At 49.2% G+C, this 26126-nt stretch overlaps 1 protein-coding gene across 5 annotated transcripts in view; it reads right to left on the bottom strand.

The window, feature by feature from the left end:
* Window positions 1–26126, bottom strand: part of Asap2 (ArfGAP with SH3 domain, ankyrin repeat and PH domain 2) — a 120358-nt gene that overhangs the window by 45554 nt on the left and 48678 nt on the right. For all 5 annotated transcript variants that reach the window (XM_010629083.1, XM_019208167.2, XM_019208168.2 and 2 more), the window contains exons 4-7: window positions 11651–11725; window positions 10178–10227; window positions 7691–7820; window positions 5803–5888 (exon numbers count right to left, since the gene is read on the bottom strand). In XM_010629083.1, coding sequence (XP_010627385.1) covers window positions 5803–5888; window positions 7691–7820; window positions 10178–10227; window positions 11651–11725 — 341 coding nt within the window. The remainder of the gene's footprint in view (window positions 1–5802; window positions 5889–7690; window positions 7821–10177; window positions 10228–11650; window positions 11726–26126) is intronic.

A 26126-nucleotide genomic window follows, 5' to 3' on the forward strand; every position in this document is an offset into this window, starting at 1 on the left:
AGATTAAATATAAAAAGGAGTCTCTCTCTTGTTTTTAAAGCTCAGAACCCATTGTGTGAGGTCAAGTACGACAAGTGAACCAGGAAATACAAGCGAGGCCTGACGAGTCTTCCGCAGTGACAGGCAGCTGTGCACAACCCCACAGACAGGGAGGAAAGGCATCCTCATGGGCTCTGGATGAAGCTGACAGGGCTGGCCCGCCTGTGCGATTCAGCCCCGACCCACTCAGTTCCAAACACGACAGTCTTTCTCCATCTCTCCCTGGCTATCGACTCCTCCCTGCCCCAGCCCCACTTCTGCTGCTCTTCCCCACTGCTGCTCCTCTCTCCAGGCCTCTCCTACAGCATGTCTCTTTCACCTGGCTGTGCCTGCTCATTCTTCAAATTTGAAGGTAAACACTGCCTCCATTGTGAGGCCTTCCTTAACTCCCGACCTTAAGAGTTCTGGAGTCAGGCATGGTGGTGCGCACCTGGAATCCCAGCGCTTGGGCGGCTGAGGCAAGAGGACTGCTGCAAATTCGAGCCCAACCTGGGCTACATAGGGAGTTCAAGGACAGCCTGGACTACACAGTGAGCCCATCTCAAAAAAAAGTTCTCCCTAGTATACTTTGCCCTTTGCTCCAAAGTGTTTCCACCATCTATCTATGAGTGTGATTAACTTAACACACCCTTTGCCCATCACACCTGAAGCTCCTGGAGAGAAGAAGAGCTAGGATCCATAGTGTGGCTCAGGCAGGAAAGGAGGAAGGCACAGGAGTCGCCAGTTCTGTCATCTGGACACCACAGAAACCAGTTTCAAAATGTGATCTGGGGCCAGTTTCAAATATATTTGTGTTGTTTTTTTTTTCTTTTCAACCCAGCAGTGGCCCCATGGGACTTCCCACATCAAGTGTGTTACTCACAGCAGGCCATGAAAACAGGGCAGCCGGGACTCAGCTGGGCAGGTAGCCAGGCCTCTTCAGGTACATGCTCGACTCTTTACTGTACATCCTCCACCCTCCTCTCACCTAACTGACCTTTCTTCCTGCACAGCAATTATGCCCGGGTGTTGGCGTGATCTATCCAGCTGTCTGTCGCCACAGCCGGGACGGAAACCCAGGTGCTACCACCTCTGCCCCTTCTGTCCCCAGCACTGGGGCGGCACCGAGCAGATGCCCCTTCTAATGGAGAGGAAATTCGGAAGAACTGCAGCATAGTGGGAATGAGAGACAGGACTGTTTCCTTCTGTCGGGTACAGCTTTTCTTTACGTAACTATTTCCTCAAATCACTTCAAATTCATGTAAAATAGGCAAGGAGGGGCGGGGCGGGGCGGGGCGAGGGGGAGGAGAGAGAGGGGAGAGGAGAGAGAACATGCACACATCACCACGGGGTGCTACTACACTAGGGAGCAGGACAAAGACCGCAGCAGATAACCCAGGTGGCGCTGGGGAGCAGGGACAGGTGTGTGGCTGTGACTCCCCGTGGTGGGAGAGGGCCCGGGCTCAGGGACCCATCTCTCGTCACAGACATCACTTCCAGCATGGCACCAGACAGTATGAGGGAGAATGACATAAATCTGGGTTCACCATGTGGATGCCTCCCCATCTACAGGAAAACCTCTTTCCTTGGATTCACAGATCTCTACCTTCCTCCTGAGGCACACAATGTCACCCAGCACCTCTGAAAGTCGCTCAGGCCTGGCACTAAGGACAGGTTCCAGAAGAAGCCCGAGGGCTGCTCTAATGATCACTGTCAGTCACTGTTCCCAACATTTGTAAATACAAGGGCCTGCTGGCATGTTCCTCATTTGAGCCCTTCAGCATTTCCAGCCTTCCATCAAAAAACATTTATCACCAACATTATCAAATCAAATGTTTCTCCTATTAAATATTTTCTAGGCTGCTCAACCAGATTATTTTTTCTTTTGAGATGGGGACTCACTTACTATGTATTCTGGCCTGCCTTAGCCTCCCAAATGCTGGGATTACAGGAGTGCACCATTATACCTGGCTTCAACAGAGTTTCAAGCTGTAGAAGCACACCCGCTTTACATGCAGCCCCAGCCCTCCAGACCCCACAACAGGGTGTCTGGTCCCCAGCTCCAGGCTTCACAGATCACAATATTCCAAGTCTGCCGAGGGTACACAAGCGCTCATCCCCTCTCCCTGTACCCCTCACAAAGGAGCAGCCTCCCAAGGCTCCTGGACCCTAGTCTCACTGACTCAGCACCCTAGCCAGCAAGTGACGCTGCCCCTGAGGGCTTGCGCACAAAGCTCAAGACAACTCCATGACCTTCCCCTTTGGAACAGAACTGTCATGGTTCGGAGTCGCTGCTCAGAGGTGGCCCTGTCTCTCGGTTCCCCTGGAGAGCAGTTTCCTCCCTCTGACCAGAACAAGCTAAACAGCATCTACAGTATGTTCCAAGGAGCGAGATAAAGATGTAAATTATTTTCTGTAAATTTAGAAGTAAAAGACAAAGAATATGATATATTCTTCACAAACACAAGTGAAAACAGAGTGTATAAACAGCAAAATCATGCACATCTCAATACTTCTGCAGGTTTAATGTGATTCTGAGGAGCTGGTCACTCATGGTGGCCTCACTCCACAGAGGACAAGGTGGTGGCATGAGCTTCAGGCACAGCTGGCTGAGGGCTGAGAAGCAGCAACAGGGAGTGCTAGGGAGGGGACGGGCGGGACCCCACACTCAAGGCACAGGCATGGCCCCAAGCTCTGGGGTCCAATGGCTGAGGCTCTCAGGCTCCAGGTTTGATGCCCGAAATAGGAATTAAAGCGCAGAACTGCTGGGCTGACCTGAGGAGCATTCAGTCGCAGATACACACACACATATTCTCCCTGCCTCTCTCATTGGAGAAGGAAGTAATGGAAGATTTGCATTTTAAAAGATTACCAAACTCATGCCCATAAAAGGCCAACTGGTTCACTTATCCACAAGAGGTCTGTTGCTACCCAACTGACAGTTTGGGCAAAATAAAGAAGAAAAAGGAAATCTTAGAATAGCTTCTTGCTAAAAATAAAATATCAGCAAGGAAGCAATCCACTTCCTAAACTCCCTCTGGCCAGGTTACTAGGAGAAAGGAAGAGATGATCTGCATGTCACCGCCAGATGTCAGTCAGGATTTTGAGTCACTGTCAAAGAACTCATCTGGGAAATGCTTTAGGCCAGCTCTTTGCAGCCCGGCCCTCCTTTAACCTAGGATGAGCCACGGTACCCACACTCCTTTGCTATCTGTCCTCAAGGGCGGCAGCAGAGACACTGTCACTGCCCAACTGCACTCCGAATTCCACAGCAGAAGCAACAGCACGGTCACTGAAGCACATCTGTGCCAGGTATCTGCTGCACCCTGCCTGGAGATGGAAAATAAATAAACAACACAGCCCCACCTTAAGGGGGACAGAGCTCAACCTGGAGGAAGCCAAGAGACAGGTAAAGGGTGCTGGGGCAGCGCAAGAGACAAGCTATCCATGGGGGACAAGAACGGACAGTAAAGGACTGTAAAGAAGAAAAGAAAAAAAATGAGAAAATGAAAAAATGGAAATGAAGTGTTTGTAAAGGGGGAGGGGAGAAGGAGTGAAGGGAGGGCAGGGACAAGGAGAAAAAATAAGAACCAAGACCTGTCATGTAAAGGTACAAGATACCAATAATGAATGTAACTGTACTGTATACCTAAAATGTACCAATAAACTCAATGAGAAAAAATAAAAAAGGACTGTAAAGAAGGATCATATGATTTCTCTTATATGAGAAATCCAAACATAAATAAAGAGCAAAATGAGAAATAAAACACTAGGAAACAGGGAGACAGATCTTTTGCAAAAAGAAGACCAAGAGATGGAGGGAGAGGGAGGAGATGAGGAGGGGAGGGGAAGGGACATAAAAGAACTAATACGTCCACGCACCGACTCCCCATGAGGAATGTGATTATTCTATATTGCAAACATGTGCTAATACAAACATGACCAAAACCAAGAACCACCTCAGGAGCCTGACCTCTGGGAAGAGCAGAGGCTGGGGAAGGCAGAGGACACAGCATGACGCTCCAGGAAAAGGAAGAGCAGCCAAGGCACAGGGCGTTGGGGGGTGTGGAGAGGTAACTAGACAGGTGTGGCTACCTGACTTGCAGGAGGTCAAGCATGTGATTCATCCATACCTCCCAGCCCTCCGGGCCAGCTGAGACCACTGGTTTCCAGCCTGCACAGCACAGGTCCCTAGGTGACCGCCGGCACCCCTCTGAGTCACACTACACAGCTTCCCAAGCGGCCTCCACTCCTCTTGGCCCCTCACGAGGAGGTTGAGCCTTTCAGGAATTCAGTTCATAATCTGCCTCCTCTGGGTCCTCCCGGGCAGCCTCAAGGGACATGCCCTGCTCTCTGAGACCTTAGGGCACCAGAAGCCTGAACAGGGCCTGGCTCAGGGAGGAGCCCCACACCAGTGAATCCTCCTTGTACAACAGTTCAGAGCTCCCAACTCCGGGGCAAAATCTTCCCCTTGGATGGGACATCATGGCTATCCACATCTCTAAGGGTTTTCCTTCTACTTTTGTTTCACGCCTGTCTGGTCTTCTCCTGCCCGCTGGCCCCCAACCTGCTGGCTCCCACTTGTCTTCTAGACAACAAAACACACATCCTGTCAGAGGCCTGCAGTTAATTCAAGAAATAGCACCTACTTAAACTTTTGTCTCAGCTGACTTTCTGTATTATATTCTTCTATTTTTCCTCAGATTTATATACTTCAGAACCTTTTTTTGGGGGGTGCGATACTAGAGGTTGAACCCAGGGCCATCTCACTGAGCTACATCCACAGCCCCTTTTGTATTTTGAGACCAGGTCCTGCTAAATCACTAAACTGTCCGGGGCTGGGCTTCAACTTGAGCCTCCTTCCAGAGTGCTGGGATGACAGGTGTATGCCACTACCCCAAGCTCAGTACATTTTGTGAACATCTAGCACTGAGGTCCAATTCTCCAGGCAGGAGTGTGCTCTGTACCCATCTCAGAGCAGGGCCTGACATCAGCATGCGATCAATGAGAGATTGTTGGGTGAGGGAGTGAGGTAGGCAGGGGTCTGGTCCTATCAGTGGCTAGAGCCTGGGAGCAGAAGCAGATGAAAGCCGAGGGTAGACTGAAGGGCTGACACACAGGGCTAAGCTGAGTACTTCAACTTGGAAGTTCCCCTCTCCTCTGCTTATCATGGTCACTGGCTGCACAACATCAGTAATATGTGAAAGTACCTTCTTGATTTAATACCCTGTTATCAACACCATCTCACTCCTCTTGACATACAAAACACATCTGAACTCATCTCATGTATCAATCAGATCAAACTAGTTTGCCCCCCATGAGAAAAGCAAAAATCACTGTCTGTGGCAACTACTGCAAACTTTTTAAATACTGTAGACCTATTTCTTATTGAGATATGATTCTTAAACCATCACCCTTTTTTAGTGTACAGTGCAGAGAATTTTAGTATATTCACAAAGTTTTGCAACTGTCTATAATTCCAGGACTTTTCAATACCTCAAAAAGCGACCCCAGACACATTAGTAATCATTCTCCATTTCTTCCTTCCAGAAGCTGTGACAAGCAGTAACCTGACAGTTTGCTTATTCCTGGCACAGTGAGTAAAGAGAATCGTACAGCAGAATCATATGTAGCCTTTGCATTGGGGTCCCTTGATCTCGAGGTTCATCCATGTAGCATGTACTGGCCCTGCATTCCTCTTTCAACAGATCTCTAAGCATATGTTTAATCTCACTACAATGCTGCCACATGCGGAGAAATATTCAAAAGGAGAAAAGGACTTACTTGCACTGGGCATGGAAGTATTTGATCAGATTCTGAAGCAAATCCACTCCTTTTTTAATCTTGATTTCATTCACCTTCAGCAGATACTGTTAAGAAACATAGAAGGAACTGTCACAGGAATAAACAGTGTGAGCTTTGCAGGAGTTTCTGAAGACAGATTATTTCTTCTACTTCTTTGGTATCTTGTACATGGCAGACGCCTGATGTCCTCTGTGAGCCAGAAATAAATGCTTCTTTAGTTAGGTACCAAGTTATCTGCTGATCAGGTAATTAAATGTGTGAGAGCCATGAAGCCCTACTAATGGGACATTCCACCCCAGCCTGCTGGCAGAGCTCTACTCCAGCTGCACTAAGAGCAGGGCTTCCACCATCTCCCTGAGCTTCTGGCCTAGCTCCTTTCCGTGAGGCAGGTCATCATCCAGAACTCTGTCAACAGAGACCCCTGTCACCATGCTGCCAAACCCAAGACACTTCCCTCAAACATGGCTGTTAAAGAGGCAAGTTTTAAAATGAGAGGAGTTAAAGCCATTTCTAACTTTGGAGAATTCATCAACAACCATGGAGGTACCAGGAAGTCCCAGTGATCTATGAAGCTAGCGTCAAGAAATACAGGTTTACAGATGGAGGACCCCACAGGATCTGGGACATGAGCCCTGGAATGCTGTCTCCCAGCTGACACATGGGATGACCCCATGTCTAGTCCTCTCCTGGGTCGGCCTGCAGCCCAATAAAGGAGATAGGAAGCTGCCATGAAGCCGTAAGCCACCACTCCCCTTTATTAATAACTGCCTAGATATCCTCTTCTCCTTCCTTTTTGGTTTTTTTCATTATTAAGTTAATGCCTGGCAATGAATCAAAGTGATATATTTGTTAATAAAATGTTTGGCAATGTACCAATCCATAAAAGGCAGGTACCCTTTGACCCAGAAATCCTATTTACAAGAATCTGTTCTAAGGAATAATCATACAACTTACAAAGATTAAATAGACAAGAGTGACCATGGCCTTATTTGCCACGGTGCACTGCTGTGGGAAGGACAACTGCCACCAGTGTTTTGCTGGTGCAGCTGGGGAGCAGACCCAGGACAGGTGTGAGCAATGGCACACACCCTCGCAGCAGGCACAGAAGTAAGAAGGCTTGAGAACAGCCTTCATGATGGTGCAGCCTCTGAGCCTGAGGAATGAGCCTATATCCATCCTGCTGTGGTAGCTTGGTTCACAAATTTAATTCTTTCCGTGATTCTGGTTGCAGTGGAATTGCATGCACACCCATGCTTACAGAAGCACAATCCACAGTAACTACATCTTGGAAGCAGTCTGTATGTCCATCCACAGACAAACAGATGAAGAAAAGGAGTATATTCTGCCACAAAGAAGGGTTAAGAAGTCAGTGGTAAAAAAATAGATGTACCTTGGACTGTGGTGTCAAGTGCAATAAGTGAATATTTAACACAAGCTTAGATATTGTACAGTTTCTCTTAGGTGAGAAACAGAGAAATAAAAGAGATAATAGGAAACAGGAAGTCAGACCTTCTACAGGTAAGAAAGGAATGAGAGATAGAGGGAGGGGCGGGACAGGAAGGGACTGCAAAAAGAATCAAACTGTGTTATGTACACGTGCCTATTCCCCATGAGGAACGCAATCAATACCGATCAATACGTACTGCAAATTGTACTTAAAAAAAAAAAAGGTTGATGTTAGATGAACCCAATTCCACCTTCCAGAAGCCCAAGTCCCCACTAGTAAAACAAACTGTCCACAGAAGCCGAGCGCAGTCATCCCAGAGGGTGTGTTCTCTGAAGCCGCTCTGACCCAGGAGGAGATCACGCTGGCTGGCTCAGGACTCACTGCCAGCCACCACCCCAAGCCTGCTTGGCTGTGCCTTACCTCGCACATCTGGAGCTGGAAGAAGCGCCTCTCCTTTTCCATTTCCTCTGCGATTTCAGCCCCACTTATTTCAGTGCGAATCATCCCATGGAGCTTGGCATGTTCCTTCTTCTCCTTTTCTATTTTGGTTCTACATAGGGGACAGGGGAGCAAGGATGATCATGAGGCCCCTGGCCAGCCCAGGCAAGGCTTCAATGTGCGCCATGCATCCGGGAAGGCTCGGCTATGGACTCTCCAGGGAGGGAGACGTGCATGGTGGTGAAGGTAACTCCAGGAAGGAGGCTGGCAGTGCTCCCTGCCTTTCGATTCACAGAAGTCTGAAGACCACTACTGCAACATCTTCCCTGAAGTATGGTGGAATCCTACAGGAAATCCACCAGGTCCTGGCTTTTCTTAGTTAGTAGTTTTCATTACTGCCTCTCTTTCAATGCCTGTTATTGGTCTATTTGGAGTTTTTGTATATCCTTGGCTCAATTTTGGTAACTGCTTTGTGTCTATAGGGGGTTCTCTGATTTACCAGAATATAAGATTTCAAGGTAGGTTCTTATGCTCCTCCAGATTTTGGCAGTTTCTATGGCAATTCCACCTTTTTCACTTCTAATTGTATTAATACAGGCCTTTTCTCTCCTCTTGAGGCAGGTTTGGCTAAGGGTTTATCAGTCTTTTTTATCCTTTCAAAGAACCAATTCTGTGATTTGTTGATCCTTTGTATATTTAAAAAGCATCTTTTTTTCCTTCTATCTGTCTTGGATTTGGATTGTTCTCCCTCTTCTAGGACCATGTGACGAATCGTTGGGTTATTTATCCGGAATCGGGCTATTCTTTTAATGTGGGCAATCACAGCAACAAACTTTCCTCTCAGAGCTGCCTTTACGGTGTCCCCTAAAGACCCTCATTCTGGGGGACCAGCAGACCCCACCGGGTCTTGGTCTCCCATCTGTGAGGCAAGAACGCTGCCCACAGACAATGGATACAAAAGGTCACTGGGCTTAATACCCCATCCTGTGCCAAGACGGGCCTGCATGCTTCCCAAGAAATGCCACACTGTGGTCCAAGAATCCTGTAGCGTGGACAAACTGTGCCATGGACAGAACGAGTACCAAAAGGTTAGTATATACTGGTTTGAGCTTCGTGAGCCTTTCCTACTGAAAAGATGCCCAAAGCTGGGTTTTTAAAGAGCCAGCTGAACATTTAGAGTTATCTCAAATGACTTCCTTCCTAACAACTCTCCTTACCAGATGGCTTCAAATAAGAGTTTCTATTTCCATCCAGAAAGCCTCCAATCTCCAAGGCAAGGCACAGAGCAAACTTGAGTCATTTAAGAATACTTTCTGTTCTAACAGCATTTAAAATAAATGAAAGCCTTAATCCCAGCACCACTAGTTCAGTTCTCACTAGTCTGATCCTCACCCCCAGGATGAGAAAATGTGCTGGGAAAAACAGTAGGGTAATGGCCTGCAGCCAGCCAGGGGCAGGCTCGTCCACATGTGAGTCAACTACAGCCGCTCTTCATGGTCTTGTCTAGCACACGGAGCCATCAGACAGGTGCTGCAAAGTTTTCCTAAGACCAACGGGCTTGGTATTTCAGAGAAAGACAGGCCCAAGCTAAAAGCGGACAGTTTGCATAGATCATCAGGAAGACAAAGTCTGAAGATAACACTGCTCTCACGAACAGTAATAAAATGAAGAAAGGTTTAAAACAAGAAAGGAAAAAACACCACCTCTGACTAACTGGCCTTCACTTCTGTTATGGTTTATATCTGCATGCCTCCCGTAAGAGCCTCCTGCACTCAGGGATAGGCTGTGGGAAGAAGACTGGATCATGGATCATTGAATTAGTCCACCGATAAATTCATGGCTAAATGTGATGCTGGGAGGTGGAGGGGTTTATCTCCCTCCCTGGTCAGTCCCCTCTCCCCTCCCCCTGTCCTGTTGCTGTGCTGTGAGCAGCTCTCCTACACTAGGCCCCTCTGCCATGCCATCACGCTTGGAGCCAAGTGACCATGGACTGAACTCTATGCAAACTGAGAGCCAAAATAAACCTCTCCTCCTTTAAATTGCGAGTGAGGGTACTGTGTTTCACCAATTAAGAAAGTAACTGATACAACTTCTTTTCATGAACATTACATTCTATAACCATTACAACACCAAAGAAAAAGGAACAAAGGAATCCATAGAAAGAAGCCACCACCTCTGAATGTAGCCACCAGCTACATAGCATCTGTCCTCACAGAAACCATTGGGCATGGTTTTATGTAAATGCTTCCCTGGATTAGGATTTACTCCTACAAACCCTCTGCAGTCAAAGTTTGATTTAAAGTTGAAATCTCAGGGCTGGGGATTTAGCTCAGTGGTTCTAGCACTTGCCTCACAAGCACAAGGACCTGAGTTCAATCCCCAGCACCAAAAAAAAAATAATAATTAATTATTAAAGTTGAAATCTCAAATTATTTTACCCACACTCAGTTAAAAAATAAAAACACTCACATTTTTGTTTCATAATCCTTCCAAGCTTTGTCAAAGGGCTTTTTCAAATCCTGTAAACAGAGAGGCAGCAATTAAGCAGGACTAATTATTAACTTCTGTGCAACATAAACTTCCTTATCCCAAAACTGGTCTTGAATGGGGCATTAACTTGTATAATAAATGATGTACATGTATTAACTTAGATGAGTGGTGGCCTTTTTCCGTTTTCTAAATTTGTTTGTTTGACACAGGGTCTCATTATGCAGCTCAGGCTGGCCTTGAACTCACTATGTAGCCCAGGCCAGACTCAAACTCACAGTGATCCTCCTGCCTCAGCCTTCCAAGTGCTAGGGTTATAGAATATTTATTAGTGAATATAAGAAATGCACAAAAAAGTACAGAGACCCAAGTAATATGCTCACCACCCAGTTATAATACTCCCAGCCTGTCTTGTCACCTCTACCCTGCAAACATTTCAGTTTCTCTCTCCACAGAAGGGACTCTGAGTGGATCTCCTTTACGCCTACACCCTGGCTTGAGCCCAATGGTCAGAATCTAATAACCACCCACAATCTCCTAGGCTTTTTGCCTGCCCCTCTTTTCTCTCTGGCATTTAGGGCTTCAAACTCTCTTACAATGCCTGGCTGCAAAAATGGCCACTCAAAGCCCCATCACTGGTTCCCACACAGTCACTCTCCCTTCAGCAGGGTTCTTCTGGAAGTGTGAAACCCTTTTCCTTTTCTCTTTTTGGCTCTTCAACCCGCCCAGTCCCCTCCTGCCCCCCATCCCCACAGTCTGGCGTGCAGTGCAGTCCATGCATCTGCTCTGGGCCTGTCTCTCCTCTGCCCCATATCCTTCCTGCTGGGTTTCTGGCTGACTGTTCTGCTTCTTTCCCCTGGGAGACTGGGCAATGCTCCTTGGAGTCCTAACAGCTCTCTCCTGGCACTCTCTGTAAGCAGGTACTTAGTGGTCTCGGCCAAGGTCCCAAGATGGGCCAGGTAGGGCTTCCAGATGTGCCCAGATGAGACAGTCCAGTCCTGCCCGCTCCTCGCCCAACCATGTCACAGTCCCAGCCTGCGTGCTCCTGTGAGACCAGGCATAGCCGAAACAGCCAACACCCTGGAGATTCCTATCTGACACTGCGACCTTCCCAGGAGGAAAACCATCGTTGTCAGGACCCTTTCTCCTGTCAGTGACGTGAGGCTGGAAACCGTGCTCAGCCAGGGGCCCAGAAGGTTTAGTCTTCCTTCCCCACTACCACTCCCCTCAGGATGTTCACAGCCCCAACAGCAGAACCAAAATGGCCAAGCAAGAGTCACCACCTTTACGGCCAAAGGTGGTGTCAAACTGCAAGCCAAAGGAAACAGAGAGGGCAAAAGCCCTCCCATTGCCCCAGGAAGGATATACTCATGCGGCAGGCAGCCACTGCAGGGCTGGCAGGGCTGTGACTCTGGGTGACAAGAAACACCCGCGACCAGGATTCCAGTGTCATACCCCTTTGACTCCTTTCAGGTCACCTTTCAGCAAACTGTCCAAAGGGAAGGAGATTATGTTGTTCATATTCTGAATCTAAAAAACAAACAAACAAAAAAGGGAAGAAATCCTTAAGTTTCCTTTCAAATCTAAAGGGTAGCAAGGGCGTGAGAGGACATTTGGTAATAATTAACCTGCACTTAAAACCTGGCTGGCACAACAGGGCAGCCTTGGTGAGCCCCACATTCTTCCCTGCAATATCATTTCACAGATGGAAGGTAGCTGCTGAAAGCATTAGATCTGTAGTTTCTACAGTAACGATCGTATACTGTCATGCTACGAAGTTTGTAAAAGACAATCACTGCAATGGAGGAAAAGAATCTGAGAACAATCAATGACAGACCCACTTTCAAGAAAACATCTGCTTCCTACTCCCCTCCCTGCCACCGGCCCACTAAGCTGGGGGAGACCTGGACCCTGCTCCCCACAGGAGATGCCCAACATGGAGACAGAAGGGCAGGCAATGTGGGGCTTCTGACTGCTGGGCATGAGTGAGAAGACACCGGTGTACAAGGGGAAGGGTGTGTGTGTGTGAGACGGGGTGTGAGTGCAGAAGGAGCGAAGGCACTGAGGCGGGGAGGAGACAGAAAAAATGAGGCGCCAGGGCCTTGGTGCCCTCCTTTCTTGTTCTTCCTGCGGCAAGAAGGTAAGAGAGCAGCCCGCACTGTCAGTGTGGACTGAGGTCAGTCGGATGCTCCTGCCGGGCACGCCTGGGCACACAGAGGGCAGCAAGGGGTTGCACCAGCACATCGAATGTGAACAAGCTGGGGGGAAGCTGCAGGCACAGGCTGGGCCCCAGTGCCCACAAGATCCCCGAGGGGGGAAGTGAGCTCCACACTCCTTCTGAGCCCCACCACAGCCCAGAGCAGGACAATCAAGGTGGAGGGCTCCGGAACTTCCCCTCACTCTCACCCTCAAGCAAAGAAACTTATTTTGGCAACATTACTGTAAATAAGCTTCAGTCCGGGCACCATTTTTAAGGCAGTACGGGAGGTGATTTCAGACACGGCTCAGCACATAAAACTTTCAGAGACAAAAACCGCACTCGAAAAATCCCATCGCAATGTGTGGTGACGCCTGCAGCAACAGCTGATCCTGCCAAGTAAGCTTCCCACGAATGACTGTCTGCAGAGATGGGTTTTCCAGTAATGTCTGCCTCAGGACAGACAGCTCAATGTTACCTGGGTCTCCTGGCACTCCTCCAAGACACTGTGCCATCCACTGCGACTTGCAGGGATTGGCCCTGAGTTAACCCTTCAACACTGAAGGCCTGGCTGAAAGTGAGGTCTGTGGATGACAGGAAATCACGCACCTGACCCATGACTACCATCCACAAGGAAGCACAACTCGCCTCCCACTGTGACCCGGCAGGAGCGAGCTGTGGCAGAGCCTGTGTCTCTGCAAAGCCACTGACCTCCTGTCCTACATTTCCCTTCCCTGTAGGCACAGCTCTGCCCACCCAGCTCCTGGCAAGCTCCCCCTGTGGCTGTCACTTGCTGTCCTCCTCCCTGTGGATGTTCTCGATATCCTTCTCACAACCCACTCCCTGGACACCTGCTCTGCACCCCACAGCCATACCTTGCCCTACTCAACTGGCTGTCGCATCTTCTCCATCTTCTGGACCCCTGCACAACATCCCCTCTATGCCACCTGAACATACTGGGCCTCAACAGGGCCTCCCTGCCCCTTCTCTGGACAGAGGCAGTGGTGGCCCAGCTTCCAAACTCTGCCTGCCCCAATCCTAAACACCGGGTTTTCTGGCTCCTGTGTAGGGTCTCACAGTCCAATCTTATCGGCTACCTTTCATTTTCACCTTCTGCCCACTGAACTCTTTTCCCTGATTCGATGCCTGCTCCCAGCTTGCCCCTAATTGAAATGTGCTCCTTCGTCCTCAGGGTTCCAAGCCCCCACCCACAGGAGTTATTCCAACTCTACCTCCTCCATGAAGCAGCTTCAGTCCCTCCAGCAGAAAGCGATCCCTCTCTCCTTCAACACCCCCATTCCCCTCTTCTCAATTTGGTCAGGCACTCGGCAGGCTCTCCCTGGTCCATCTTACCAACCACACACCGTGCATTCTGAAAAGCAGCGTCCACCTCCACTGAATACCACACAGCCCAGAGCTCCGAGCTCAAGGTAAGGCCCAGCAACGCTCCAAAGCCACTGTCAGAATAGTGCAGGACATGTCAGCACTGTTCTGAGCTTCCAGTGCCTGAGAGACACTCGGCAGAGGCTTCCAATGGAGACCTATGAAAACCTTTAAACCAAACTCAGTATGAATGACAAAGGTCACAGAATTACTGACTGCAACAACTGGTTTATAAGCATGAAGGCACATGAAACCCGATGTTTCCCCACCAAACGATGGATCCAGACATGCACACTAAGAATTACGAGCTCTGAGAAATCTGGAGTGTCTACTCAGAGCAGAGACCAGCACATCCTCACCAGATACAGGGAACTGGGGTCTTCCAGTCAGGCCGACTGAGCCAATCTTGGGAGAAGGGTAACTGCCCAGCCACCGGCCCTGGAGGCGCTGCCCATTCATCTGCCCTGCCTGAACTGTCCAGAAGCCAAGGCTGTGTCCCCACGGTAAAGGGACACAGATGTGAGGGGGACTAGGCCCAAGGAGCTTCTAGGCTAAAGACAGTATCTAAGAAGTGTCCTAGCAGGTCTTTCACCAAAGGGTTGTGTAGATATGATTGTACACATGAATGGGAGAAACAAGATTCTCTACAGCAGGGAAAGATAACACTAATCTCAATTTGGTTTACACATTTCTTCTGAGACTATTTGTTGTTTAATTCAAATCAGAACTTGGGTACTAACAGCAGATACAATGACCATAACCCACAGACACCCATGCCTTGGCCAGCTGCTTTCATTCTGCATTTACCAAAGCCTTGAATAGTACTAGCCCTGGGCTGGACACTGGGGACAGGTCTCATTGTCTCATGTAAAATGGACACAGCCAATGACACAAAAATTCAAGGGCCAATTACAACTGTGGTGAATGCTACGCAGGAGGCAGGCAGCCCTGGGTGGTGGCAGTGGGGTGCAGAGGTACAGGGACTTAGGATACAAGTCAGCAAGACAGAAAGAACCTGGGTCCACAGGAACTCACCGCCTCACAGGAGAGCACACTGCCCATTTCAGTAAGTAAACTACCAAGGAAGACTCCCTGAGCCTAAGGAGAACACCAGGGAATTTCAGAGAAAATTACTTTTAGCCCAAACACCAGGGAAATGTGTGTTGAACAGAGGATGTAGGAAAGAACTTTAGGACAGAGGAGAATTCTGCCTTGCAGATGGTGAAAAGAAGGGCCTGAAGGGTGGTGGCAGAGCCACCCTAAAGGAGGGACAGCAGAAGGTGACAGCGAGAAAGGACACTTGGGCATCAGGTCAACAGAGGAAGTCTGGGTCTCATTCAATTATTCTTTTTTCCCTCAGAGTTACTCAAATTAACTAAAATAGGAAACTATTACTTTTCTGATCAAAACTACATTATTAAATAGAGACAGAAAGTAGATCAGGGGAGATGGGATTAACTGTGCACACAAGAGGGCCTCACAGCGGGAGACAATGTCCTAGAACAGATGCTTGGCGGGGTCCTGCCAGTTGGTAGGATTGCCAGAAAACTCCCAGCCGTATGCTTAAAACAGTACAAAAAAAAGTACCTCAAGAAAGCTGTTCAGGCTGGGGATGGAGCTTAGTGGTGAAGACAGTAAGGCCCTGAGTCTGATCCATAGCACAGCGAAGACAGAAAAGGGGAAAAAAAAGGAAAAGAAAAAATGACAGCTGTTTGTTTTTAAAAGGAATTGCTACAAATATAAATAGACCCCAGAACATTGGCCTGTCTGCCCCTGCGCACCCTCAAAACACCAGTGCCCTTCCCTGGGACAGGTGTGCGGGAGCCAGACACCCTGCAGGTGGGGCCTGCAGCGGGAGGGATGCAAGGCCGAATCCTCCCTGCTCTGTGTGTCAGGCGATGGCCAGGAGATGAAAAACGCAGCCCGAAGGTGACTGCTCACCCACATGTTCAGGCATCTCCAGCCTCACTATGAGTAAGAAAATCTTTATGACAAACTGGTTTTGGATTGCTCTGCATCACCCTTAGCGCCAAGCAAACATCAGCATTCCCAGCTGCTCTGACTTTCTCAACACACACATGTAAAATGGTTTCCTAAAGGGCACACACATCTGAATACACATCTTGCTGCCCTTAGCTCTGGACCAGCAGATACGCAGTCTTTTAAAACAGTAGCCCTCTCTCTTTTCCTCCCTCCCCCTCTTCCTGTCTCTGCCTTCCCTGAGTTAAGGGGAAGGACCGGTCTGACAAGATGAGTCAGTCAGTCAAAGGTCTGTGCTCTCACAAGTACAAATGAAGCGACAGCTGCTGGGGTCCAGGAGCAGTCATCATCACTCGTGCCACGGTCAGGGAGAGAGAACATAGTCTGCCAAACAGCAATCTTCTCACACTGCTCCTCCTTCTCTGGGCTTAAAATCCTCCACTCCAGCTCTGCCACCAACCTCTGGCTGTCGCGACACCTCCAGCACGCAGCCCAACTGCAGGAAGCAAAGGTGCTGTGTGTCTCCAACCTGGGCACCCAGCGACTCTGCACTGCTTCATGACCTTGTCCCATGGTCAGTCTGGACGCCTGAACCCAGGATCCTCGCGCAGCTCTCTAGATTCAAGAATCAGCCAGAAGTTACTGGGCAGTATCCAGCTCCACCTCACGAATCTAGAAAAGAGCAGGACTCCCAGGGCAAGCCCTCTGGCTTTCCTCACACAGATCACTGGGGCACCGTACTATGCACCAGAAGTGCATCTGTGCCACGTAGTTCATTTTAGATGCCTGATTTGTGTGGCACTCAGAGGCAGAAAAGACAACGCTCTGAAATTTTTCTGGTTAACGTGAGCAGAAGCTGCTGCAGCACGGAGTTAAACAGGGAAGCCCAGGCTTCGAAGAACCTGTTCACCTCGGGCAGAGGACGACACCTATAGTGTGAGTGACGGCTTGCCCAGTGGAGGGGTCAGTGTCAGTGAGAACGTGGAAGCCCACGGCAGCCGTCCAGTGCTGGAGGCATGCCGTCACCTGCAGGTGCTGGCCTGAGACCTGGGACCACTGGGTGAGGCGGTGGCGACAGGTTGCGTGGCAGGCTGTCCAGCAGGATGGACACCAACACCCTGAGCCTCTTCATGCTTGCAAGGATCAAACTACAGTTCCTCAGTTGCACCGGCCACCTTTCTCCAGCTACCTGTGGCTTGTCACACTGCACAGACACAGACCATCTTCACCAGTGCAAAAGATCTATCGGACATCAAGATTTTTAGCAAATGGCTTTGAAAAAAATCTTTAGCAGCTTTGTTGAGATGTCAGTTGACATCCAATAAACTGCACGGGTTTAAAGTCATGACATACTGATACAACCATGAAACCACTCCAAAATCCACACAATGAGTGGGGCATGGTGGCATACACCTATGATCCCAGCACCTGGGAGATCACAATGAGTTCAAGGCCAGCCTGAGCTACACAGCGAGACCCTGTCTCAAAAAAGAAAGCCAAGATCTAGTCAGTGAGCATACTCATCACCCACAAAGCTCCTCAACCCCACGCCAGACCCCAGGTAACCACTGAAAAGTCCGAATTTCCCAGAATTTCACAGAGATGGAATCATACAGCATACACTCCTTTTGGTCTGGCTTCCTTCACAACTACTCTGACTCCGTAATTTGTCGGGTGGTTGCACGCACTGACAGTGTGCTCCTTCCCTTTCACTGCTGAGGACTGCTCCAGGGTATGGCCATCTCAGGACATGTCTGTCTGTCCAGCAGAGGGGCTATCGGGCTGTTCCCAGTTACAGGGCTGCTGCCAACAGTATGGGCATGGGGGCCCTTTCAAGCAGTGGTCAGTACCACTTCTCATAAGGTGACACTGGAACAGGGCACAAAGGCCCTGGGAGAATAGTGGGAAACACCCTCGGCACAGGGAACTGCTAACACCAAGGTCCTGGGGCAAGAGTGTGCTCAGGCTCAGAGCACAGTGCTCTGCGTTCCGTCTTCTTTCCCAAGGATGCTTACTTCAAAGAATAGAAACTCGGCAAACAAACTTTGTGGAAAAGCACGAGAAACTTGGTAAAATGGCCTGAGTTAGTCACCAAATGGAGCAGGGCCATTTAATCTCATTCAGCCTTCACACAATGCTGAGAAGCAGTGGTTGACCCCCCCCCTCTATTTTAGAGACAGGAAAACAGAGGGTTAAGTAATCCATTTTGCCCTCAAATTACACAACTGAGGAGGAGCAGAGCTTGTCTGAGAATTCTGAAGCCAGAGCTCTTCCCAACTCCAGTTCAGTTCTCCTCCTCAGCAGCACTGGGGACTGAGCCCAGGGCCTTCACATTGAGCTGCATCCCAGTCCTTTTTGCTTTTTATTTTGAGACAGGCTCTCATTAGGTCACTGATTCGCCCCACCTTGGCTTGAACATGTGACCCTGCTGCTCAGCCTCCCAGAGTGCTGATTTCAGGTGTGGGCCACCACGCCCAGCTCTCTGTGGAAATGGATGAAAGCCCCCTGGCCCTCACAGCACAACAGGCTGACGAAGATGGAAGCTGACACAGGGGTGCTGTCTCTGCCCCACTTTCCTTCTAGCTGCGGTACGCACACGAGGAAACTCTCAGGGCCACTTCCATTAGTGGTGTGAGAGGCTTCCGCTGGGCCTTCTACATGCTGCCTTAGTGCAGGGCAGCCCAGGAGCATGCACGCACCTCACCGTCCTGCCTACGCACGTTTGCAGAGGGTCCTCATGAAAATGCGCTCTGTCCTGTCCCTCTCGCACCAGAGCCGCTCTGATAGTTTGTTTAATTAAAAAGGAGAGGGGGAAGCCCAGGCTGATCCTGATGGTTTAACACAAACTAAAGATCAAAACCAACCAGCTGCCAAAAACACACTGGCAACTTTCACACCAGAAAAAAGTGGGGAAACTGCTGACCTCATTTCTGCTTTTAATGCCATTCTCTGGCAATCACACTGCTTTGATCTTTCCGGTATTAAGTGTTGAGAAAATACTGAGCTCTGTCCCTTCCCCACTTGAATAAATGATCACACTGCACGCTTCAGCCCTCCTGCCAGGAGCACAGTTGAAGGCTGGGCGGGAGACACAGGGGCAGCACCAAGCAACCTAGCATGGCACAGTCCCCAACTTCTGCACCCACGGGACCTGAGGGGTTAGTAAATCACCAACCAAGAACAAAAGCAACTTTTCAAATGCACAGCCTAAGAACCTGGCATCAGCCAGACCTTACCCAACATGTCAGTGCCCCGAAGCTCCTGACTGGGCATCTCCAGAGCTGTGGTTCTCACGGTGTGGCTCTGGCCAGCTGGGGCAGCATTCCAGGGGAATGTCTGAGCCACACAATTCTGGGCCCCACCCACCCCAGATGTGGGATTCAGAAGTGCAAGAGGCAAGCACACAGGTGTGGCTCACACACTTCAGGTCCAGCAGAGGTCCAGGAGCCTGCATCTAACAGGTTCCAAGGGGCCACTGTGGCTGCTGGCAGTCTGCTCTGGATTGAGATTCCTCAGGCTTTGGGGCGCCTGCGTCACACCTAGGGCTCTTATCCAACTCAGATCTCTTTCACCAGGTCCGGGACAGCCTGAATTACGAAGGTCCCCAGGAGACTCCAGCAATGCTGTGGGTGTGAAGCCTGGGTCTCTGGGTGCCAACCAAATTATGCCTTCATGCTTTGCAGATTAATCGTGGAATGCACAGGTTCTGATGTGAACCACCAAGTTCTAGATTTTAAGTAATGATTAATAAACAGCTGAAAGTTCTCAAAGAAAGGGGCATGCACATCAAGACACCAGGCCTTGAACTGATGTCTACAGATTTGCTGAAGGCTCCCTGCAAAGGCAGGGCTGGACTCCCCGCTGAGCACAACACCCACAAGAGACAAAGGGACACAGTCTGCAGGGCCCCTCTCTTCCGTACATTAACTTCTTCGGCCACCAGCTCCCTCTCTGAGCCCCAGAAATATACTCAAGTCTTTTTCACCCTGAACACACTCCCCTCCACAGCTTTCTCCTTCTTGTTCCTTTCCCCAGAATAATGAAGAGCTGCTGTCTCTAGCTGCTGCCCGATGTTCCTCTTTCTGCTGTGGCAATTTGGACTGTGCCTTTACAAGAAAGTCAGGGCAAAGTCACCTCAGCCTCCCAGCACACGGCCCAGAGGGCTGCCCTCCTAGAACCCACCTCCCTCCCTCCCTCCCCTCTGCTCCAGCCTCCCACACATCTTCTCCAGGTTTTGGCACAGAGAGTTAAGAGATCCCCACATTGAGGCAGTTGACCTTTGAACGGCCAGCAATTGAGAAAGCACATGATGACAAAAACAGAAACAAGCCCTATTTTGATTCATGGTCCTTTCAAGTTAAGATTTTCTAATGTGGGGGCCTAACCCAATCAAGAAGTTCTGAAGATGTTTGTTTTCAAGTCTTGTGCTCTTGCTGTGTGCATGAACCCGAGTTCATCTTGGAACAGTCCATAGGACGCCCCCACCCACCTCCACTCCAGGGACTTCAAGGCCTGGGGTACAGAATCACTGCTCCTGGTTTTAGAGGTTGCAGCGCAGGATCCCAAAGGCCATCGGCGGCCAGCAGAACATGGTGCATTCTAGTAAAACCCCCAGCAGCAGTTCTGGCACTGCACGGGTAGCACCAGAGTGTGGATTGCACCCAGCCACTGCTGCCCAGGCCTGGTCTCTGCAACTCCCCCTCCTTGTGCTCCAGGCCTCACTTTCCATCCTCTCCTACTTTCTGGGACCTCTAGCTATCCAAGGATCATTGGGATAATGAGGTAGCACAGCTTCCCCCCCCAAAAAAACAGTATCAAAGTACAATTTAAACATAGTAATCAGGTGGTGTGCTGCACCTCAGATCAGGGTCTGATAGCAGCCCTACTGTTTTTCATTGTTTCCGTAAAATTAAGAACATGCTCTCATTTTTGGCAGGGGACTGGCAAGTACAGACCAGCTCACACACTGAAATCTCACGAGTCTGAGACTAGGAGCTGCCAGCTTTCCAAGAGGCGGATGTGTTTAGATGTCCAAAGTAACTGGCAGGAGGACCACCTGCGTGGTAGCTGGCTTCCTTGTCTTGGGGACAAATACTTGAGATAAGGAACTTATAAGGAGGAAAGCTTTATTCTGGCTCATAGTTTCAGTGCTTCCCTGTAGTTGCTTGGAGCCTGCACAAAGAACATTGTAGTGGGCAGAATGTGGTGCAGCAGAGCTGCTCCTGCATGATGGCCAGGAGGCAGAGATCCCCTGCAAGGCCATGCCTAACTCCCTCCCCTCAGGCCACAGCTCCTAAAGGTGACAGCACCCTGGGCTGGTGACCAAGCCTTTGACGTGCTGGATTTTGGGCGACATTCCAGACCCAAACTGTGGGCTCTGCCCCCTAGAGAGGCCCTAGCCCTCAAGCCCTCTTCACACAAACCCTGTGGACTTCTAATTTGCCAAAAGGCCAGCAAGCCACATCATCTCGTTTGCCAGTTCCCAGCATCAGAGGTAAGTACTGACAGGGATAAACATATCAGCCAGCAGGAAAGAGTCAGAATATTAAAAAGCAGGTAACTGGTGATTCAAAGCCTAGGGACAGATACTCCCAAACACACAAACTGCTGGAGGTTTCTCTAGACTTCTGCATAGTTCATGAGCTGATGCCAAAAAGGATTAAGTCTTCTCCCCAAAAGGTGGAGTTGGACCAGTGTCCCTATTTAGTAAAAGTGATTAGAACATGTTTAAGACATAAGCCACTCTCAATAAAAAAGTTAAAAAGAAAGACAATGGGGGCACTGGGATGAAGCTTCTAGTATAAGATCTCCACATGAAGGGACGAGGCAGCTGCATCAATGTGGGGGATCAGCTCGTGATCTGCGGAAGCTGGATAGTGGGGAAGACCGGCCAGGTGAGGGGGGCCCCTCCCGCCAGGCCCATCTGACTACAAGGCCATGAGCTGCTGCTCTCCAACAGAACTTTGCTAGCTTCCTTTCCTCTCTGGCTGTCTTCTAACCCTGGTGACTCAGGAACACACTGCCTGGTGGTGGACGCTCAGGCTCCTCTTCAGTGTGTGACCTGAAAGTTCTCAGCCCAGCACCGCTGTCCTCTGCTTCTAGCTGATGCCAGTCTCCTCCATGGATCACGAGTCCAACAGAAACCACTGACCTGCACGAACCTTTCAGGAATCCGTCCTCTGCTCAGCCCATCCCTAGCCAGCCACTGCTCACCACAAAAAGTGCCTGCAAAATCCCTCCAGATTCACACATCCATCTGGGAAGAGGAAAAGAACTTAAAATGCCACGTTATGACTGTTTAATGTCATACAAGTTACAGTTCTGGAGCTGCCTGGTTTCTCTCTGTAGCCCGTGTGACTACAGGGGAAACTCTTATTTTCTAAAGGTGAGGAAGAATACCTTCCTTTACGCTAAGTTGGCATTCTGCGCGTATTCCAACTGCTTCATCAACATCCTTTCAGGCCTCGAAGTGGGCAGGTGGGAGTTATTCTCTCTGGACAAGAGGTGGAATTAAGAATCTTATCCCTACAGAAATGAAATGTTTGTTAAATGCTTAAGGGAAAACAAAGGAAAAGCTCTGAAAATGTGAGCTAGGACAGATATGACCAAAAATGGGAGTGAGAAAGGTACACAAAATACCAAAAAAGGAGAATCCTCCTGGAAGCAGCTCAGCCTCGGGCCAGCTTCTCTGAAGCCACTGCTTGGCATTCCTAGGGCGGACAGCTTCCACACCAGCATGGGTGGCAGCAGCAGGCCTGATGGATGCTGATTTGGGCTCAAATAGGAATTTTCTCTTTTTGATCTTCACTGGAAAACAGGATCAAGAACTCCAACTCCAAAAAGTAAAAGCCGAAATGAAAGCAATGCACAGGTACTCAAAGCTAAGTTCACAGATCTAAAAGACTAATGGATGACACCCCGGTTCCCAGCCACACTGGCCCTGCTCAGAAGATGAGACGATGAGGAACCCGCTTGCCTCTCTCTCCTGCACTGCCTTCCCTTCTGTTCAGTGTTTTTCTTCTCCAAGGATCTGACAACGGGCCTTGGCTCCTTTAAATGTCACAGCGGAAACACCACAGGTTTGGAACTATACAGCCTGGATCTGAATCCCAACTCAATCCCTCACTTAAGGAGGTCCCCTGAACCTCCTGCAGTCCCTGAGATGACGTCCTTGGTCCTCACCACAACATGACCTCTGAGCTGTCTCTTCCCTGAGGCAAGTGGGGGAGCAGCTCAGATCAGCAGTGAGCTCTGAAGTCCTGCAAGTAGTGAAACCATGGCATGAGGAGCAATGTGCCAGTTATGACATCCAGGTCCTCCCTGCATTCTACTTTTGCAGAAAATATTAAAAAGAAAAGAAAAGAGGGGCTGCTTTAAGCATGCAGCTGCCTTTGTAGGTAATTGAGTACAAGTTGGTAGGCCCTTCTACTCTGGGAGGCCACACCAGAGGACCCTAGCTCCCCAGAGAAATGCAAGCTCCTCACGCCCTCAAGGACCTCGGTTATCCAATCTATAAAGCAGGGATAACACTGACTCATCTTAGGACTCTGACAAGTACTAAATAAAATGTGTAAGAGCAACACACAAAATCAAGTCAAGCATGATCTCCATTTCACAGATAAGTAAGTCCAGGGAGCACAAAGACACAAAGCTAGCTGTCGGCGGGGCGGGGGGAGTGCCAGGGCACGGCCTTTCCCAGCTGCCCAGGCAGGCTGCTCTCTGGGCTTCTGTTCGGCAGCCCTGCCGGGACGCCCTCTGCCACCCTACTGGGATGCCCTTTCACTGCCGCCCCTCTGCAGTGGACAGGAGCTCCCAATTCTCCATTCTTCTTTCTTGGCTTCCCCCTTCATTTTGCTAAAGCACATCCTGAAGGAGTTTGGGAGAGAGGACACACAAGACTGAAGTTTTTCAAGCTTTATGTGTGTGAGAATATCTTCAATTCTATGCTTCTGCTCAATGTGCTGGGTCTGAGTCCAGGGGGAGCTATTTCTGTGGGACATCAACAGTGCTGTTCCACACCTTAGAGCCCAGTGATGCTGTTCAGAAGCCCAGCACTGTTTTAAATCTGGACCGTGTGCTCTCTGGAGCTTTGGGGATGTGTGGTGACTTCCTGTCAAGCTGCCCTGGGGTAGGCCTCCTCCCTCATTGCTCTGGGCACCTGGGCGCCCTCCACCTGGAGGCACAGGCCAGCTATGTGCTACACCCTCAATACCCCCCCACACTCTGTCCTCTTTCGAAAATACCCGTCGGCCCCATGCTAGGCCTTGGGGATTACTCTCATTTTTTGTGTTTCCTACCTATCCTTTTCGTTTTCGTTTTAATCTGTTTCCAAAGAGATTTTTTTCTACTCCAACTCTTCTTGTTGGATCTCTGGTTTTACATTTTCTTACATTAGTAGTCCTCCTCCCCCACCTTCTTTAACAACCAACCATCCATAGTCCACCATCCTCTGACATAGTGCCTGTTCTAATTTTTCTGAGAGATTAAGTACAGTTTCTTTAATGTCTTCCTCTGCTCTTTGCATTGCCATTTCCGCTAACTCCTTTTCTGCTTACTTTGGTTTCTTCTGCTCTGGATACCATCCACGTATGCTGAAGTGGGAAGTACTCACTCAGAAGCTGTGGTGGTCAGGGTGGAGGGTCAACGTGACTGGCTTTGGGATTCACCAGGGGAGATAGGTGTGGCACACTTCTGGGTGCATCACAGAGGGCGACCATAAGATCTCTGTCTGCTCCCTGGCTTCTTCCTCTCTAGCACTGTTCCCCTGCTCCACTTCCTAGCCGCCATGAACTAAGCATCTTTCTGATGTCACACTCCTCTGCCATGATGTTTCTGCCCAGGAGCCAGTGGATCATGGACTGAATTCCCTGAAACCATGAGCCAAATTAAACCTCTCCTCCTTCTTTGTTTTTTTGTACCACAATTGAACTTGGGACCTTGCATTTGCAAGGCAGGCGGCGGCAGACCCACTGAGCTAAATCCTCTGCTCTCTCCTCCTTCTTGAAGTTGTGGGTGATTAGGTATTGTGTCCCAGCAACCAGAAAGCTGAGGGGCCACTGTGCATGCATGGAAGGGGCTGGGAGATTTTTACCAGAAAACATTGCCATGTTACCCTCCACAGAACTCTGCTCTGGGACCATGCAGCTTCTCCGTTTTGGAAAAATAAATCCTCCAGTCTCTTCTGACTCAGTGATGAACCCCTACAATGCATGTCTGCCAGAACTTAGGGGCTGAGAGGGCTCTGCTACTCAGCACAAAGGCAGCCCCAGTCTTTGGGGCAGAGACAGAGAGAAATGACCTTGATCACAGCCAAGAGATTTCAAATTCACCTAAGTAAAAAACTTAAGCACAGTGACAGCTTTTTATTTTTACCATGTGAAGTTAGAGAGAAAGACGAAGAGCCTTAATGATCTTACTCTGTCCTTCCCATTATTAACTCACATATTATGTTCCCTGGTTTGTGCCCTTCTAAGGTCAGACTCACAAACCCACCACCACCACCACTACCAGCTCAAGAATGACAAGCTGTTTTTTCACTTGTTATGAGCTCACTAACATGAAAACATGAAGACATGAAAAAGACGCTGCTGTTTGTGACCTACAGAGAGAGCATTATTGAGCTCCCAACCCAGTCTTCTGTGACCTTTAGGAGAAGCCAGGGAAGAAAAACAGGAAAGATGCTGGAGCAATGCTCCAGGAAGAAACCACCCGGGCAGGGTCATGAACGGCTCTTGGCTGCCTACATCTTCAGAATTCTGTTCCCACAGTGAGGACGATACAGGGCTGCCAAGCTCAAGAAAGGCTCAATTCACCTACTCACCCCTCACCTCACCACCCCCGTTACCAAGCCTGCACTTCCACTTGCCCAAAAAGTTGAGACATTCCTTCCAGCTCTGCTTTTTTAGGCTCTATATTTGGAAACACAAAAGGCCCTTAAATATTCACGGTAATTTCTGTGCTTTGATGATAGGTTACCTGGCTGTGTAAGACGGGTCTGGAACATATTTATTAAATATTATCATTATGAATGCCTGCTGTAATTACCAGCAACAAAGACTATTCCACACACTTTAGAAACTATTAAAAACCGGAGCTCCAGAGGCCCTTATGAAGATGAATGAGTCTACCCGTTCTGTCCTGCAGCTGGGCATATTTAAAATGCCAAGCTGAATTTTAAAAGTCCTGTTAGAGCAAAGATTACAACTTTCCACTTTATTCCAAATCAATACCATGTATACAAAAAATAGGGTCCACGGGAGCTGTGAAATGTTTTCCTAGTTTATTAAACAAACTATTTATTCTCTCCCAAGAAAGGCAGTGACAGAAGTGTCTTGTGTGGTATAACTAACTGCACACACACATGTGAACACA

This window comes from Fukomys damarensis, unplaced genomic scaffold, assembly GCF_012274545.1.
Source record: "Fukomys damarensis isolate Sample0158 unplaced genomic scaffold, DMR_v1.0_HiC HiC_scaffold_25, whole genome shotgun sequence".
Taxonomy (NCBI): Eukaryota; Metazoa; Chordata; class Mammalia; order Rodentia; family Bathyergidae; genus Fukomys; species Fukomys damarensis.